General features: G+C 40.1%; 2 protein-coding genes across 4 annotated transcripts in view; both read right to left on the minus strand.

The window, feature by feature from the left end:
* Positions 1-305: 305 nt before the first annotated feature.
* On the minus strand, positions 306-6,858 carry fgf6a (fibroblast growth factor 6a). The gene is made up of 3 exons (XM_007228463.3): positions 6,274-6,858; positions 5,483-5,586; positions 306-3,136 (listed from the first exon to the last, which is right to left on the minus strand). The coding sequence occupies exons 1-3, from the start codon at positions 6,605-6,607 to the stop codon at positions 2,960-2,962; spliced, it is 615 nt and encodes a 204-aa protein (XP_007228525.3). The 5' UTR covers positions 6,608-6,858; the 3' UTR covers positions 306-2,959.
* A 4,019-nt stretch (positions 6,859-10,877) lies between these two features.
* Positions 10,878-20,019, minus strand: part of LOC103030249 (solute carrier family 45 member 3) — a 47,872-nt gene continuing 38,730 nt past the window's right edge. For all 3 annotated transcript variants that reach the window (XM_022683780.2, XM_022683781.2, XM_022683779.2), the window contains exons 4-5: positions 16,863-17,128; positions 10,878-15,382 (exon numbers count right to left, since the gene is read on the minus strand). In XM_022683780.2, the coding sequence (XP_022539501.1) occupies positions 14,969-15,382; positions 16,863-17,128 (680 nt within the window). In that variant the 3' untranslated portion in view covers positions 10,878-14,968. The remainder of the gene's footprint in view (positions 15,383-16,862; positions 17,129-20,019) is intronic.

The following is a 20,019-nucleotide window of genomic DNA, read 5'->3' on the forward strand; positions in this document are numbered from 1 at the left end:
ATCTTTTTTGTTATTTCAGCCATTTCTCATTTTCTGCAAATAAATGCTCTAAATAGCAATATTTTAATTTAGAATTTGGGAGAAATGTCCGTAGTTTATAGAATTAAACAACAATGTTCATTTTACTCCAACATAAACCTATAAATAGAAACTGAAGTGGTCTCAATTTTTGTCCAGAGCTGTATATACACAGTTAATTTGTACATTTGTATCATAGAGAACACAACCCTAATTTAATCATCCTATAATAAATATGAAAAAATAATAAAGTACTTGAAAGGGACATACAACCCGACACACGGCACTTAAAAAACAAACTTTTATTCTCAGCTCAGTAATACAGTTGACTGCTGTGCACAGCACATACGTACAAAAATAAAAGGAGAACATTTTCTTAATATATTAGAATCTCTTTTTTTCTTCAGAAACAAAATGATTGGAGAAAAGTTGTCGTCTTACAATCATTTCAACAAATCGGAACTAAGGCAGAAGGTGAGGTATATGTTAAAAAAGAGGAGGGGAATTTGGAGGAAGCACAGTCCCCTCAGTGCAGGAATACAAAATCGGGAGAGAACACTACAAGAGCCTGCAGACGTACTGGAACACACACACATGCACCCTTCACCATCAAAGATTTCTCGCGCCACAGGGGGGCACCATTCCCAAGCTGCAGATACAGTGAGTACAGTACAAGAAATCCAGCAACACTTGCAAGAGACATAGCCATTTCTGTAGCCCAGTGATCCATTCTTCTACATACGACTTTTTTATTTTTTAAATTATTCAGAGTTGTGCACTGAAACCATGCTAGATGCCTTTCCTATCTCAGTGTCAACACCAGCAATATCCTCGCCGGATAAGTTCTGTGCTGTCCGTGAACAAAAGGAAACTGGTGATCAGTACAAACTATAATGACCAATCACATACATGAAAATGCAATCATTTAGATTTTTTTTTCAAGAACAATCATACTGCATGCCTATTTTCGGGTACAAAGAATTAAGAAAGCATAGTTGTTGAGCTATTAGAGCTGTCTTGACCGGCACTTTATATAAACAGCCAAGAGGTGACTACTGCTACAGTTTTCATTTTGAGGGAAGAACCATATACGTAAGCATTTCCCATTCAAATATACAGAAAATTCATTGTCAAGGACTTTAATCAGGCATTCTGCTCCACCATTTTTGCTGCTTCACCCAGTGCCTCCTGTCAGAGACATTAAAGCAAGAGAGGGCGAAATTAGACAAAGCCAGGTGGCTTTTAACCACCATGTAAGTCGATCTGTTCCCAATAGAGCTGCTGGGTGCTGCTGCAGCAGTAGGTGGGTGGCTGGCAGAGAGAGAGAGAGAGAGAGAGAGAGAGAGAGAGAGAGAGAGAAAGCAGCAGGGCAATACTCCCTGCATGTGCCCTGCAGAAACTCCTTTACTAGCAAACCTTCTTCCCATGTGAACGTGAATATCACAGCTGCTGCAGAACCACTGCAAAACCACTAGCACTAGCATCAGATTATTCAAAACATTGCATCAAATCACAAAATGAATTTCTTCTCCATTTCAGCTGGAACATTAATGCATGCAGTGTTTTGGCGAAACCATAAGGAGAAGTAGTTCACGTGATATGTATTGTGTAGGTTGCTTGAGTGCATCTAAAAATATATCGATATTTATCCATAAGTATTCTAATACCCTGACTTCAGCTATTGAGCTAATAAAATGATTCAATTTAATGTTGGGGGAACTTTTATTTGGTCTTGTTTTGGGTGGGGGTCTGTTGCAAAAAACCTACTGGTTTTTATATTCCAGAATTTTAAGTTATTTTAAGGTATTTTGTGTACAATAGTGTACAATCTGCATTTACGGATGACATTATGGGGACAGTGTTTTTTTTTTGTTTAATGCCATAGAGCAGCACAAATAATGCAGCTTAATGGCAGGGTTACCAACAGACACATAAAAGATCCTTGTAACTGATGGTTTCCCAGACTGCCTAATTAAATGAGCAGTTTCTTTGTCGTCATGAAAGCTAGAACTGCACTAAAAGCCAATCTTGGGTCATAAGGTGCCTCAAACACCAAGATTAACTTGTTTCCCTTCGTCTTAATACTTTGCAAATACATCACAGAATACAGTCACTGGCTCGGCTAAAAAAAAAAATCAAACAAAAGCACCCTAACCCTTTCCCAGTCATCAGAAAGACCCTCAAGAGTCTCGAACGACGTGTCTCGCTGTGAAGGACATTACGATCTTTATAAGCTTTAGCTCCCAATGCAGCTTCTTCTGAAAGCTTTGCCGATTCACAGGTTCTCCAGTAGATTACTGATCCAAGTATGAAGACTATAAGAAGTGAAGAGCTACCTTCAAGTTTCTGATAGTAGGACGTCTTTTTAGCATGCATGTTTAAGAGAAGCCACAGTTTAGGAAGCTAAGGCACCACCATGCAAGAAAGGAATGCAGCAGTCTCAGGCGCCCACATCCCTTTTACAAAATGGTGGAACAGACAAAGATGAAAGTAAACAGTTCTATCTTTTTCTTTTCTTTTTTTTTCTCCACTGTGCATTTTTTATGCACACTTTCAGTCCATAAGTGGCTTTGTGAGGTAATAAAATGTATCCATTTCACTTCTGAAAGCTGGAGATGTTAGTTCATTCTGAAGACAGGGTAAGGTTTACACACCAGTTATGGCAAGCACCCATAAAAATTGAGAGGGGGCAAAAAAAAGCTCCTCGTCCCTCATATAACCATAATAGAAATTATAAGCAGCAAAGAATGGCATTTACACAAAGTCAGACACAAAGTTAGCTACCCAAATATACATATATTTTGTTTAACGAGAATAAATATTACTACGTTAAGTTTAGTTTAGTTTCTTCTGCAGTAAATCTCTTGCCATGTACGTATGTATAAGTTACCTGCGTGAATGTCCAAAATGTGCAAAATGAATGAGTTATTGCCAGTGTTGCTCATAATCGAGGGAGGAAATGCGTGACAGTCATAGCCGGCGTGGCCTTGTAGCCTCTTTTTTGGCGGCCATGTTTGCTCAGGGCGATGTAGTAGCCCTTGTATATGGAAGACTCGTAGGCATTGTAGTTGTTTGGAAGCAATGTCTCCTTGAACTTGCACTCATCACGGAAGACTCTCTGAAAATGAATGAATAAGAAATGAATGGTTAGTGGAAAAGAACCTGCTGTGGTCTGATATGAACTGATTGCATTCCCATGCAAATTACTGAATCTGCATATTAGCTGTCAATTTGTATAATTTTTTCTCTGCTACATTCATTCTCTTCTCAGTGGATGAATGACAGATTTAGATCAGTGAGGCAGCGGTTGAACCAGCTGTGACCAACTATACAAGCAAACAGCTATATATGTATGCTCTGATTATTACTGGTGCATTGTGTAAATTTCAAATACATGCCAGGACATGACCCTGCCTAATACTGAGTAGATTCCCATTGTGCTGACAAAACAGCTCTGGCCCAGTGTGGACTCCATAGCTATTTTTGGTTGAAATAGCTGTGTTACAATAGTTTTTCTGTGAAATCAGAGCAGAAGGGCTAGTCTTTTGTTAGTTCTCCACATGCACCTTGCATCCTGACCCTTGGGTGCCCATAACCCTGTTGTTGGTTCACTGGTTGCCTTTACCTACAGCACTTTTTTGTAGGTACTGATAATAATGTGGGAACAACCCACAAGACCAGCCTGATGTTCTATCAGTTTCTGATCTTTGGCCATTTTTCCTGGTTCAACAAATCAGCTTCAAATACTGTCTAATCAGTTTCTGCCTGAGAAATCCGCCCCTTTACAGGGGAAACTGGACCCAGATCATTACTATTCACTTTACATCAGTTGTTGAAATGTTATGGCTGATAGGCGTAGAACTAGTGTTGAGCTAAAGTGTGCTGCATTGATCTGTAGGCTTGTGGGACCACCGCCATAGACTGTAACTGTGATTTCTGCAAGAGTCGCTTCAGTTTTCACTGACAATTATAGCCAAACGCCGCTAGTTACAGACAATACCCTCCACTGAGCTGTCCACTGTGGCTGATAATGCCTTCTATGATGTTTTCCTGATACACATGTAACACACAGGATTGAGAAATATTAAATGCCTGCAAAGCATTTCAATGATATCCCATCTGAAGTCCCATCTGTCTAGCACCTACTGTCAGGCATTGCTCAAACTAACTTGGAACATACTGTTCAACCCATAGACTGTATTCAACCTCACTTTTAAGACACCTTTCAACTTCCTTGAAAAACTTTATGGTAAATTTAATAATATGACTTTAATCATGTGAGAGTTAGACCTAATTATTTACCACTTATTTCTAATGAGAGGTGCTTTAAGTAGGTCAAATTCAGACTAAGGCCATGCAAAATCTTGGGGGATCAAGGGATCTACTAAAATTATTATAGCTGTTAAGGGTCTTACTATGCGATTTATGTTTAAATCGTCTGAAACATTTAATCTGTAAATGTAATAAGGATGTAATAAATGTAAATGTAATGTAAGTGATTTTTGGTAAAAACTGTAAAATTTAAAGGATCCTCACGTGCCCTGTTGGGTGAGCTCTAGTCTTAATACAAGATGACACAGGTTCCATATGGCATCCTGCGGCACATTTGCCTACATATGTTGCAGCTAGGCATGTAGATCCTGCACGCTTGCAGGTTGCAGTCCCATAAATGCTCAATGGGCATTAAATCTGGTGAAGAAGTGGAAGTGTTGCAATCTGCTGGTTACATTCCTAGGAAACCCTTGCTGTGTGTGGGCAAACATTATCCTGCTGAAAAATGGCATAGCTTATTACTACTGTCATTGTCTCTTGTATCCCTACTAGTGACCGTCTGTCATACACAGTAGCTCCCCAGATCAGATCATCACACAAGCAGTTGGGCAATGTGTCTCTCCACAGCAAAGGCACAACTGCAGCATTTACCACAAAGCCACTATATTCATATTCATTTGCCATCTGATCCCAAACATAACCTGCATTCATTGTAAAAGACGATACAGTTCCAGTCCATAGAAGTCCAAGATTCTCGTTCACAACATCACTGCATCACTGAAGAAGACGGTGGTCAGCTGACTACTATCCTGCTTCTCTCCACCCCCTTTTAATGTCTGTCAACTGGACAAAAGGTCTTTGAGTTGTGGAGGCATGTTTAGCAGTCAGCGGTCTCTCTCCAACTGGTACATACACTCTGTGAGCTTTTTTTATAGGAAAATAGGTGAAGAACTTTTTTCGCTCTCTTCTACCTGTAATCATTTACATATCTGTCTAAGACATAACTGCATGCTGAGTTTGCAGCAATCCAGGGTGTTATTTTTTGTCAAGGAGTGTATTTTACCACAGTGATGATATGGTATGATTCCACAAGCACTGATGAACATGTGAACACGGCGAAGGCATGCTTTTCCTAAATCCATGCACGGGGCATCAGCAGGCACATCGTACAAGGATGAGGTGCATCACCTACCGTTCCGTATAACCTTCCTCTTCTGTTCATTGCCACAAACAGCTGACTTTTCACCCCATAGAGACTAACCACTCCTCTGTCTACCGTCGAGATCTCAATCAGACCTGATTGAACAAAACATCAAAAGTTACACATGGTGATGATAGTGATGGTGATGATGATGATTGGGGGTGGGCAAAGGGGAGTGGATTTCTAGGGGGCCCTGCCACACACATGCCTCCCCAGTCTACTGCATGCATCCTGCAGGTCACCGAACACTGGCTGGAATTGTTTTTTTGTTCTGCAGTGCTGCTCCACGCTGGTTCCTCCACCTCCTCCACCAGCAGCACCCCCTCCTCCTAATTCTCACACTGCAAACATGTAGAGAGCAGAGCAATGCAATGCCATGTCAGTGCGGCGCAATGCAACGTTCATTTTGGTTTGGACATTTGCACAAGGAGGGGGCAGCAGCCCCCCTCCCCAATGCTCTGCTCGTTTTCTCCGAGCTGCAAATGGACGCAGTGTAAAATTAGTCAGTCTAAATCCGTCCATGCATTCGTGACATGGTCGAGCCTGGGAAGGTAGTTTAGCAATGATGGTGCATAACTGGGCTTGTTGTTCTTGTGTCTGTTTCGGGTCTTTGCATTTACAGCACATAATTCCTGTTATTTGCATGCAACCAAAAGAAAAATGACAGAACTGGGTGATGCAGATGCTCCTCCAGTTATCTGCTGAGCTCCCCGGCTCCCTCCTCCTCCCCCCTCAACAACCCCACACTACATTACAGCGTTACGTTTCTGGCGACAACTCACTGTATGGGTTCTCGTCGTGTGCGCCGCCGATCGCTCCGTCCGGGAGCACCTGCAGGTGAAACCCGATGCCCGTGTTGCAGTAGAGCCTCCGCACCCTCTTCACACCCAGCAGATAGTCCCTCTCCCAGGTGACGCGCGGGAGCGCCGCTACGACGACGTTTCTCTCGCGCGCGCTCACTTCAGCCGCCGTCGCGTTGATCGGGTACGAGCGCGCGGCGCCGACCACGAAGCTCAGCAGGAGCACGAGCGCGAGAGCGAAAGCGGACGCGGAGGAGGAGGCGGCGGCGGCGACGACGGAGGTGCTGCTGCTGCTGCTGCTGTTCTCGCGGGACATGCCGATGAGAGGGGAAGGGGGAGGGGGTCTTCTTCTCTCTCCGGTTCACCTCCTCCGCGGCGCGTGGTCAGCCTGGTGAGAGCAGCGAGGCCCGAAAATAGACGCGCGCGTCTCGTTTCGTCTCGACTCGTTTCGTTTCGCTCGCTCGCGCGGGCAGGCGGGCATGGCGGCGGCTCCTGGGCGCGCGACGTGGGGCAAAGGGAGAGAGGGAGAGCGCGCGGAGAAGAGTGGGGTGGGGGGGCTTACCGGGGCGCGAGGATGATGAGCACGGGGTGGGTGGGGGTGTGTTAGGGGGGGTGTTGGGGGGGGTGTGAAAGACCGACCACTCACTCACCTTGCTCGTCCGTGTTCGTTCGCGGTGACGTCACGCCCACCGACGTCACGTCCCACGGGGTCCGGGATCTCGCTCCGGTTCCGCGAGCAGCCGGGACATTACTACAGCAGCGTCCTCCTCCAAAACCGGTCACATGCGCGCGCCTGGCCTTATTTAGCACCTGCGTGTAAAAGCAGCGCGCCTGTCAGAGCGGAGGCATGTGGAGCTCGCGCGTTTTTTTTTTTGTTTGTTTGTTTTTTGCGTCCTCATGTTTTTGCCTGACGTCGTCCATCCTCCAATGCACAATTTGCAGTTTAGTACTTAAGAACCTGCATTTTTCCAAGCATGATTAAAGTACCTGCATGAGGTCTTGCTCTTCCCTGAAAAACCGAGGATGCATTGGTTGGGCGATATTATACAACCCTAAAATAATATCACGATATTTCAGGGAATTTTTGCGAAAACATTTTTCTTGCCATTTTTCTTTTACAAAATATTAAATAAAAAATAAATACATTTCAAGAATACACTACTGCAATAAAATAAATATTAAATATTAACTCTTTTGCTACAAACAGCAAAAAGTTGTAGCTTGATGACCCATAGGGCGCGAAAATAATATAATAGTATTTCAGGGTATTTTTGCGATAACAATGTGAAAAAAAAACTTTATCACTTTAATTGCGTATGATACCATATGACACACCCCTAATACCTACAATACGTTTTTTTAAGTAGTTTTTAATGAATTTTTGAAAATTAATGAATATTCTTCCCAAGATCATAGGCCCTACCCAGCCAACTCTCTAATGTAGGGTTCTCATGAGTGTAACATGGGATGGGTGGGTTCCAGGGGAGCATAAGCTCTCTGTTAGTTTATATATCTTTTACAATCCATCTTATGCTGCTTTTAGACCTACATTGTTTGATCCAGACTTTTGGACGTTTTAGTTTGTCTTTGAACCAAAGAACCACAAACAACGGTCCAGTTTTGGTCCGATCAAAAGAGGTGGTCTAAAAGGGTGACTTTTTTCATCTTTATCAACCTCAAAATATCTGCAAACATTCATCTTTACTACTACAACAATGGCTAAAAATAAATCATTCTACTCAACTGGAAAGAGCGAACTAAATTATCAATATAGCACTGGTACAATCTGCTTACTGGATGCTCAAATTTGGAAAGACTTAAATTTACCATAAAATTCACTATCACTATAACAATCACTATAACAACATCTGGTCTCCATTTTTGACCTTTATCCAGAGCTGATCCCTCCACTTATGTGTGTTTTTGTAATTACTTTCTCTCTTTTTTCAACATACCTGCTCAATACTTAATATTACAACCCACCACCCCCCCATGTCCGTTGTCTTGTCTTATTATATGTTGTTTGTCTATTTTGTAACTATTTTCTTGTTTTGTAACTATTTTTTTCTCTATACTTGTACCAATGTGTTAATCTGTATATGTGCATAAATTGAAAAAAATAATAAAAAGAGGTTGTCTAATTCTATATCCGTTGAACCATAGTTCGGTTCGTCTGCAGCATGAAAGCACTTTTCTAGATGGTTCAGACTTTTAGACCAATTACAGACAGTGGAGGTAGTCTTTAAACAAACCAGAGGATAAAAGAATGGGTGTTGTGCAGAAATCTGACTTTTCTGTTTATGGACACAAACGCTTACACTGGAATCAATTTATTTACTGTAACAGTAGATTAACCCTTTTACACTCATTCTGCTAAGGGGGGGGGGGGGGGGCTGTACTCATATGGAAGTCAGATTCTGTCAGACCCAGAATTCAGCACAAAACCTGACAAAGCAAAGCTACTCACCAACTCATACATAACTAACATTCTACAAACCAGTTACCTATCACTAGTAATGCCACAACACACCAGGAGGGTGAAGACTAGCACATGTTTCCTCCGATACATGTGAAGCCAGCCACCGCTTCTTTTCGAGCTGCTGCTGATGCAGCATTGCCGAGCAGCCAGCGCACTTGGAGGAAAGCGCAGCGGCTCAGTTCCGGTACATCAGCTCACAGACGCCCTGTGCTGCAGACATTACCCTAGGAGTGATGTGGGGAGAGAGCGCCATCTACCCACCCAGAGGGAGCAGGGCCAATTTTGCTCCCTCTAACGCCGGCAACTTGATGGCAAAGCTGCATGAGCCGGCGTTCGAACCTGCGACCTCCTATGTAGTAAAGTTATTATATATATTATATATATAACTGCAGTGTGAAACCAAAACTAACTGGAAAGGAACCTTTATGTTTGAAAATGCTCTTAATCTCACATGGCTCCCATCATCAAGGCCCTACATGCACGTATACTACTCCCAGATTGGGCCCTCTGATTTCCATCACTGACCCTGATGTGGCCCCATCCATGATATCTATCCATATGTGAGGCCTAGATGGAACCCATAAACAAAATATTCTGGTGCACAGTTAGGCTACACACACAGGCCCCACATGGACGTGATTGGCCTATTGAGAAACATCCAGGGTGGTGTACAGTTTTATTTGAAATGCTACAAGTCTGTCTCAGGGTCTGTGATAAAGGCTATAGGCTATTTTCTCTAACATTGACTCAGTTTCAGTTTCATAGTTCAGTAGAATTACAAGTCGTTTTTCTGCTCGTGCGTTATCAGCAGGTGCTGGAATACACAAACCTGCAGTGACTCGGAATATACAAAAGGCGGCGCTGTTTCACGCAGTTCAAGTTTGCAGTACACTTAGTAAAGTGTAGGGTCTGTTCAAAGGTTCAAAACTCCTCACAAGGCAAAGCACTACTACTTAAAATGAAAACAGTGCTACTAAGTGCAGATTTTATGTCCTCTATTACTTATGTACCTCATTATTTGTAGGTCACTTTGGATAAAAGCATCCGCTAAATGCAGTGTAATGTAATGAAATAGAGTAGAATAGTATGAATTACTCTAGTACATGCATCTTCTATGGCAACTACTTTCAGTACCTAACCTTTTACATGATACAGGAAGATGATAAATCCTTGCTGCAGGATTTATCATCTTTCTGTATTATGTTACTTCACTACACTACATATATATATATATATATATATATATATATATATATATATATATATATATATATATATATATATATAATTTATTATTATTATTATTAGTAGTAGTAGTAGTAGTAGTAGTATTTTTAGTATTATTTCTTCCTTTAACCACTGTAAATTTGTAGATATCTATTTATTTTGTTCAGATAGCAGGTGTGTATTCACTTTTTTGAGCTGGCTATGTATCTTTTTTGCACTTTTCTCCTACTGTATGCTGCTGTAACAATGCAAAATTCCCCTGAGTGAGATATTAATAGGCTGTATTATCTTATCTCTCAGACCTCAAATAATGCAAACAAGTTTATATCCATAAAGATTTAAGAGTTCAGAAATCAATATTTGGTGGAATAACCCTGGTTTTTAATCACAGTTTTCATGCATCTTGGCATCATGTTCTCCTCCACCAGTCTTACACACTGCTTTTGGATAACTTAATTAAGCAGTTCAGTTTGGTTTGATGGCTTGTGATCATCCATCTTCCTCTTGATTATATTCCAGAGGTTTTCAATTTGGTAAAATCCAAGAAATTCATCATTTTAAGTGCTCTTTTATTTTTTTACAGAGCTGTATATATATGAAGCCAAACACTGGATAAAAATGGCATCAACTGATAAAAAGTCAACAGTATGATTGTGATCTTTCATTAGGCTGGGAAATCAACTTTTAGATGAAATGATCCGAAAATATGATCCAAAAGATGCCTCAAGAGTTATATGTGGTCAGTTAAAATAAAGTAAAACAATTTTGTATATCCTTGTGTGCAAAATACTAATAAAAGTGTAAGCAGTGGAACTACGTATTTTAATGCAAAAGAATGTAAGAAATGAGTAACAGCAGTAATCAGAGAACGGAGATCAGCTTTGTTACAAAAGGCTTAATTTAATGTGATAGCTATTAAAAACATGATTTTTGTAAAAAAAAAAAAAAAAAAAATCCCAGGGTTTTTTTTAGCAAGTACAGTGGTTATAAGTATTCTGACTGATTACACCAGTATACAGATCAGATACCCATCGATATAATATGCAACACGACTAACAACACTGAGCTATGCTGAAGTGTCTCAGTTAAAGCAGTCTTAAAGCAGTTAATGTGCTCTTACACTGAGGAACAGCACGCTGTAAAGTACATTATTAAAATTCATTATGAGGCACGCAGAGCCCAGCAGGGGTGATGGATGGTGGTACGCTGTACAGTGTTTTGTGCTGAGGCTCGTTTATACACAGCATCGTCAATAGCTCGATAACTCTGCTGCAAATGAATGCTAATCCATTTTGTTAGCCATGTATAAATAATTAGGGTAAGATGATGAATGTGACAGCAATTAAAAATATATAAAATAGCAGGTTAGTCTCTAAAAGCATAATTTAACTTCCCGTCACAAGAAGAGGAATCACACTGCCATTGCCACTTGATACAGAGCTTTAAAAAAGTATTAATACCACTTGAACTTTTTCACTTTTCTACACACTTGCGCATGCTTGTAATCTATTAGCATTTTTGTGATTGACCAACACAACATAATTGTGAAGTAAAGATAAAAAATTATACATGGTTTAATTTTTTTTTAAATAAATAAAAATCAGAAAAATGTGGTGTCCACACTTTTCATTTCTATTCAGCCCTCTTTACTCTAAAATCACTAAATAAATAAATCCAATGTGACCACTTTCCTTCAAAAGTCACCTAATTAGTGAGTCCTGCAGCTGTGTGTCATTTAGTCTCAGTATAACTACAGCTGTTCTATGAAGGCCTATGAAGTGGTTTGTTAGAGAACACTAGTGAACAAACAGCATCATGAAGATCAAGAACCTATGTTATAAAAACACATCCCAAGTTTTGAGTATATCAAAGAGAACTGTTCAATCCATCATCCAAAAATAAAAGGACTATGGTACAACTGCAAGCCTACCAAGACATGGCTGTCCACCTAAACTGACAGCTTGAGCAATAGAGGAGAATTCAAGAGGCCCATGCTCACTGTGGGAAAAAGATAATATTGGCCAAAATTGAACTTTTTGGCTTAAATGCAAAGCACTATTGTTGGCGCCCTAAACACAACATCCTCACTGTGAAACATGGTGGTGGGAGCATCCTACTGTGTGGAGGCTTTCCTTCAGCAGAGACATGGAAGCTACTCAAAGTTGATAGAAAGATGGATGGAGATTAATACAGGACAATCCTGGAAGAAAACCTGTTAGAGGCAGCAAAAGACTTAAGACCTTCCAGCAGGACAATGACCCTAAAAGTACAGCCAGAGCTACAGTGGTAGGGTTTAGATCAGTGACCCAGTCCTGACCTACCTAAATCTCATTGGGCATCTGTGTCAAGACTTAAACATTGCTGTTCACAGGCACTTGCGACTTTGGCTTGGTCTATCACATAAAATCCCAATAAATTAAATTAAATGAACTTTGTTGGTTTCACATGAAAATACAGTGGAATAATGTGGAAAAGTTCAAGGGGTATGAAAACGTATTCAAGGCATTGTAAATAATTGCCTATTTACATAAAAAAATTCAGGCACTTTAAAGTTGAGTATCTTTCATATCATACAGAGGTCAGATGGTTATCAACTTGAAAAAAACATGTTCCGAAGCCCGGAGAACAGATTGAGTCATTTTAAAACATATGTAGGTCAACAACTAGATCTAGAAACAATATAAAATATCTAAATGTTTAATATAAATGGCAGTGAAGACATGAAAATTCAGTTTAGCAGCTAATGCCAAAATCTCTAAACAAACAGCAGTGTTTATGGTATCAGCAAATCTGCAGAATTATATGGTAATTAACAGTAATATGGCCTTAGCTGTTTGGTAATTTGTGTGAGTTGTAAACAGCAATCATTTATGATGATTACAGTATGTGAGACTGCAGATGCTGACTTATACATGTTATTCTTGTTTTTTTTTTAGAAATTATAACACAAGTAGCTTAAATATACCTGTTTGTGCTCTGGTGTTTCAGATTTGAAGCTTTACCTGGACTGCGGGTCCTTCCTGAGACTTGTACCAGTTTTATTTTACTAAACACACACACACACACACACACACAGAGAGAGACATACATATTCCCTGACCCAGTATAGAGGGTATGCATTGATGTCACATTCCCACTGCAATACGGCCACTTATTCTTATTAAAATGGCATTGCCATTGACAGTATGCTCAAATTAAAGGTAGAAGTTGGGCCGCCGAGTGATCCAGCGATTTAATGCGCTGCCACTATGAGCGGGAGGTCGCAGGTTCGAATCCCGTTCATGTAGCCCTGTCATCAGCTGCCGGCGCTTAGAGGGAGCAGAATTGGTCTTGCTCCCTCCGGGTGGGTAGATGGTGCTCTCTCCCCATCACGCTCAAAGGTGGCACTGGGTGGCACAAGGCGACTGTGAGCAGATGTATCGGTCTATGTCGCTGTGCTTTCCTCCGAGTGCACTAGCTGCTTAGGCAATGATGCATTGGCAGCAGCTTGAAAAAAAAGAGGTGACTAACTTCACACGTGTGTTTGTCTTTTCTATCAGTCAGCTTTAATATTTTTGCGAAAAAAATTATTAATTTAATTTTAATATATTAATTTTAATATATTAACATATTAAATGACTAAACAAATTCCCTATATTATTTTATTAGATATGTTAAAATGGTTAATTTCACTGTTGTTCTTTCTATTTGTGTTGTAAGTGGTTTTTAATGTTTTTTAAGTATTTACAACTTCATTTATATCCAATAATAAAATAAACTTTTAATAAACTATTTTTAAACTCATTTTAAAGGAGTGTTATTTTAAAGTGGTACCTGATCCTTAAAGTGGTACCTGAGCCTTTGATAGTGATCCAGCAGGACACACTAAAATAAGCAGGACAGTCGTATCCCAAGACCAGGATTGAGTAAAACCTAAAAGTGAACATGTTTCAGTGCCTGGATTCCAGTTAGTTCTAAGAATTGCAGCAATTATTTTAATAGAATTCACACTGAAAGCTGGTGTGCCTCTCGGTGGGCGTGTCTGCAGTGACTCCTCCCTCCAATTGTGACATTTTTTTGCATACCCTCTATTGTAAAAATGATTGGACATCTTTCTACAAATTCACATCCACATCCGTCTATAGTCACTTCATACACGTTTATGATCATTTGTGGCACAAAGTGATTCTACAGTGTAAAGAGGAGTTTAATTCAGATCTCTGTATAAAAATAATCTAGATTGTCTTTTTTTTTAGATTCTGTCTGTATTTGGATATTAGCGCTGCTTACTCAAACCACATAAACACAAATGCAGTTCATTCAAAAAACAATGTTTTTTTTTTTTAACATAAATACACATGACCTCACTAAGCAGGTTGCATAAAACAATTCCCATAGGGATATAAATATATTTATATATATTATCAATATACAAAAATATACACAATAAAATAGTTACTTTCTAAATCTTTCTTTACACAACATAAAATGCATTCGCGTCACAGCACATCACATCTGACTGATGCGTCCCTTGGTCCGAGTTTCATTCACTCATGTTGGTGAAGTGGGTCTGCTTGCACAATGCATAATTTGTACGTAAATGTGATGAAAAATAAACTATGACAGAAAAAAAAATTCAACCTGATCAGAATGGAGTGAACTTGATGAGTGCTAGGCATTTTTCCAGAGCACTGTGACGCCATCTGGGCCTGCTTTCCTCGGCCTACTGAGCTCATATTGTGTAGGTTATCCCAAGATGAAGAGTTCAAGAATAAGGAAACATAAGGAAACATGCATCTGGGAAATGAAAGCAATTAACTAAACAGAGAAAACAATGCAGCAAGAGATTTTGCCTAATTTGGCTATGGTGTGATGATGAAGGATAATTCTCTTTTGTGGGTTTGAACTGCAGACAGAGGAAAAACAGGTCCATTCCACTTTCAGTTTCCTGGAAGCCCAGTGCAATCTCACTCTGATGGATTTAAGGATCTCTCAGGATTTAAGATCCTTTTGGTCGAAGATTATATCTGTGGCAAAATAGACACCGATTGCACCAAAAATGGCAGAAAAGGCAACATAGGCAGTGACGGACTGTGTGAACTGGACGATCATGCCCATGAAGAGAGTGGGGAAGACCTGAGAGAGCAGAAAGGTGCTGTCCAGAATGGCAAAATCCAAGCCGACGCCTCGTTTTTCAAAATCGTCTGACCCCAGACCAGCAGGAGCACCATTCTGACTGTGCTGAGAGGGGTAATGTTCCTGCTTGAAGTAGGCATGACCATTCGTATGACCACTCTTGTGGTTCAGATCACCCGTGTCATCATCCACTGTGAGACATACAGCTTCATGAGAGGAGCTCATCTCACTTCTGTGCGTCTTTTTGGTTTTGCTGATTTGCATGTATACCTGCAGAAAAATAATACAAAATAAAAATTAAAGTCACATTAAACTCACATAAAATTCACAAAAATGCAGCATATTGAATATCGAAATCAAAACGACTGTCTAAGATCTAAGTCATTTGCACATTTTGTTTGATGGATGATCAGCTTTTGGGCCCAATCCCATTTCTCATTTGTACCACTACCTCTTGTTTATGAGAGTCACACTCAAATAATATGCATCAAAATACATTATAAATAAATAGTAGGTGATACTGCCATGTCTGTTTTGATAGCAGAGATGTGGTAAAATTCAGCAACTTTTTTAAAACAGATGCATCTATTACTTATTGCTGTACACCATATTGCATCGTTAATAAGAAGCTAAGGATAGCTATTGCATATTTTATATGCTTTCTATAAAGGAAAATAGCCATAATACACTGAAACAACACTAATGACAAGATAAAGCAATGGTTATCTTATTTTTTACAAAGAAAGCACTTAATGTGCCACTATCTTGCTGGTAAATTCTCATAACCCCTTCATTTTTTAATACGCCTCTGAAAAATCTCAGTTTGAAAGGACATGTTTTGCTTGTGCACATCTAGGATATGGGGAGTATTGGAGCTACTTGGCTCTTTAAACTGAGATTTTTTAGAGGAATATTCCAAACAGAGGGCAATGAGAATCATTGCCTTACATTAGATTACATTACATTTGGCAACCGCTTTTCTCCAAAGCGACTTACAATAGTCAAGTACAAAAGTAATAGAAGTTAAAGGTAAAACATTTTTAGATAGGGCCTAAAGGAGGTCGAAGGGAAATAAGGGATAGAGAAGTGAAGGAGGGGAAAAAGGAAATTAAGTAAGAAGTAGTTAGTGTGTTAGAGGTGTTAGGAGAGTAAGTGCTCTTTGAAGAGCTGTGTCTCTTCAAAGAGCACTTACTCTCTTAACACCTCTAATCAGTGGAAAGATGGCAGCACAGGCAACAAACGAAACCCATAAATAAATTATTTTCCTGGTTAAAAATGATGATAGCCACTTGATGATGATTATTATATTTTTATTTGATTATCATACTTTAATGTGTAGTTTCAATGTTTATGGCCATTTTCTTCTTAACAAGCACTAAAAATTTTGCTATTTGAAGCCCTAAGTTAGCTAATTAACGAGCAGCTAGGTTGCTGAACTTAAGCGCTCTACTGCTATCATCACATCAGTCTGGCAGAGTCGCCTACATACCATCACTAGTAGTCTGGTAATGAAGTAGTTTTATTTATTTATTGTTCATATAGGCAAATGTCCAAACATCGAAGGGTTGTCCCAATTACAATAGAAGGATTTCGTCCCTTCCCTCTTAAAACTCTTTTCCATAATAAAGGCTTACCCTCGAGAATAAGGGGTAGGGGTACAGAAGAGAAATGGGAATAGGCCTTGGACTTTACAGAATGCATCTCAGAAATACACATCAGATCTTAAGTTTTTGCTTTTGACCTACTGTACCTCTTTCTCTTTGTGGTAGTGGCAGGTAAGGGTGTATGGCAGAGTCTGTAGGGTGGCGTAGGCGAACCCAGTGAGGGCAGACATGGCCGTGACCAGCAGCACACTCTTGGACAGACAGATGACCAATGCAGAAGCTGTGAAGGACACCATGCTGCTCAGGTAGATCTTCCTGGAGCCAAACACGCGCACCAGACGGCTCATGACCAGCGAGAAGAAGGTTGAGGTAGCACATTGCAGGAACAGTCCCAGACTGCCCATTCGGATGCCTGCAGGAAAGACATGACACATGTTCTTTAGTCAGCACTTGGTTGGTCTGGACGAGAGGCAGCGTGCGGGTGGGGACGGGGCTGGTGACGTCATGGGCCATGCATTGTTTAATATCGCGATATATATTGTTGAAAACAGAACATTTGCAATGTGCAATTTTTCCAACATCGTGCAGCTCTAATTTGAATGTTTAACATTCAATACCCGAGGTAAATGGCATGCAGAATTATACAATTATACAGTTTTATAATTATTAAATTAAAGTTAAACTAAGCAGTGCAAAGTTAAAAATACAATGAAAATAATATTTACAGAAAGAATCATGTGATGTGAACCCTGTGAAACCAGACAGTTTTTGAGATGAGTAAAGTACAAAAAGCTTTAACCATATTAAAACACTTCAGACAAAGCTAAGCTTAAATCTGATGTTTACTGAGGCACATGTTTGCAAAAGCACCGGCTTCCCATTTCAAACAGCTGAGGAACTTCCCTCACAGAGCAGGAATTCAAACTTTAAACACAGGGCAGCAGAGCCAAAGCTCCAGCAAGTTCATACATCTGAAGATGGGCTGTTTTCTGCGAGTCCACCCATGTTTCAGTCTGGAAGCACTGCTCAAAAATAAACCCATAAAATGTCCACGGATTGTAATTGAGCAATGCTCTAGTTAACGTGTACCTCTAAAGTTGGGCTGATTTCTGTCTGTCCACCCATGCACCAGTCTAGAGGCAGTGCTCAAAAATAAACTCACATAATGGCCATGGTTTGTTGCTGCTATTGATAGGCCACTCTGACAGACAGACTTCGTTTATTAGCACACAGCTGTAGCAGCACAAGCCTGGTTTGTAGACACTGGAGCAGACGATGGATGGCGTTGTTTCAGGCTGCTCGTGTCTATGTTACCTTCTGGCTCACTCCTTTTAGTTTTAGTCTATTAATCTGTATTTCGAAACAGAACTTATAGCAGTGGGAAGACATAATGATAACCACCATTACTTTTATTATTTTTATAGATCCCTCTTTGTGAGACTAAATTTTCTTCCTCCAGCTTTGACTGACTTTCTCATTTGATTTTTATGTGTAATGTGTTGTTAATAGGGGTGTTACGGGATCTTGTCCCATGAGATCTCGCTTGTGTTTCCACCCACTAAACTAAAGAGCGATGCAGGCAACTTTTTGAGATTGGTTAGGTTGCCAGGTCTTTATAGAACCTTCAACGGGGATTGCCAGTTGAATACAATTGAGAGGGATTCTCACAATAGTTCTAAGGTCTTAAAAAAGACTCGAGAGAGATCATACAGGAGGGAAGTTGTTGGGTTTATGGTAAAACCAGCGGCAGTACTTGCATGCAATTCTGTGTTTTTATTTTTATTTTTTTCTCATCTCATGAACACAATATCCTCTCGTCTCGTTTTGTGAGATTAGTGTCTTGCCACACGGTCAGTGTAACCTTTATTAATTTAATTTTCTGACCGTTTGAGGTTAAATGCAAAAATGGAAAATTGGATGTAAAAACTCATTATCTTATTTTTTAAAATAAGTTTTCTTCCGTCTTTCCAATTATAGTTTTTTTATTTGTGCCCCACACAATTGTAATTTCAGGAAAAAAAAGGAAAATATGAAACTTTTATTTTCAGCATTTTTTTAATGTTTGCATTTTGCAATTTGGATTATACCATTAGATTTGTGGAAAAAGATACAAAAACTGAAAAATTTGAAAATTTAAATATTCAACTTTTTCTTATTATTCTTGAAATTCTATTAGCAAAAGGCTGAAATGTAAAACTAGATAATAGAAAAATTGGATGAAAATCCACTTCTTTTTCATTTCGAATTTAGCCTAATACAGGCAGAAAATTAAACTGCTAAACGTTACACTGACCCCACACCCTTATTACTGATTTGTATAAATCAGCTACGTGACAAGCTTAAAATAAATGCTCTGGATGTCTGGATGATGCACAGACGTTGACCGTGGGTGAAGGTGAACCCCAGTTCATCCTGAAAGATTCAGTCATCCTTGCCATGAGACAGGAAGACAGAGCACTGAAACTCCAGCAAAACAAACTCATTAGTGGAGGAAAGACATTACATGTGGGGGCGAGAAACAGAGCAGCCACTTTTGACATAAGGCAGATGGTCAAGTGAGGCCAAGGATTGCACACTTTGATCAGAAAAAGCAGAACATTTCTGTTTACTAGAATAAACTGCACCCTGTAACTGATATTTTCATCCCATAATCACCCGCTCTGTCTGTGTATTCTGTTGAGTATATTTAGATATTGTAGACAGCACTGTGAATATACTTTTTAGCTCCTTCACCCACAAATGCAGCTCCTCTTTTTGGAAAGGTGGTGGATATGTTAGCTAATTAGATATCTAGCTAATTTATCTAGCTATTACCCAACCCAATCATTAGGACACCCCTATCATTAGTGATGCCCCAACACAAGGAGGGTGAAGACTAGCACAGGCCTCCTCCAATACATGTGAAGTCAGACTCCGCCTCTTTTTGAACTGATGCTGATGCAGCATTGCTGAGTAGCATCACAGCGCACTCGTAGGAAAGCGCAGCGAATCGGTTCTGATACATCAGCTCACAGATGCAGCCTTGTGCTGATTGACATCACCCTAGGAGTGATGAGAAGAAAGAGCACCATCTACTGTACCCACCCAGAGAGAGCAAGACCACTTGTGCTCCCTCAGGGCCCCTGGCAGCTGAAGGCAAGCTACATAAATGGGATTCGAACCAGCGATCTCTATATCATAGTGGCAGCACTTAGCCCGCTAGGGAACTGTCGCGTTTCCATATCTACCTATTTTATAGTCAGTGACCACAGCAGTTGCTATTTCAGACTGCATTTACTTTATATAGGATACGACTATAAACCA

The sequence above is a fragment of the Astyanax mexicanus genome, chromosome 10 (assembly GCF_023375975.1).
Source record: "Astyanax mexicanus isolate ESR-SI-001 chromosome 10, AstMex3_surface, whole genome shotgun sequence".
Taxonomy (NCBI): domain Eukaryota; kingdom Metazoa; phylum Chordata; class Actinopteri; order Characiformes; family Acestrorhamphidae; genus Astyanax; species Astyanax mexicanus.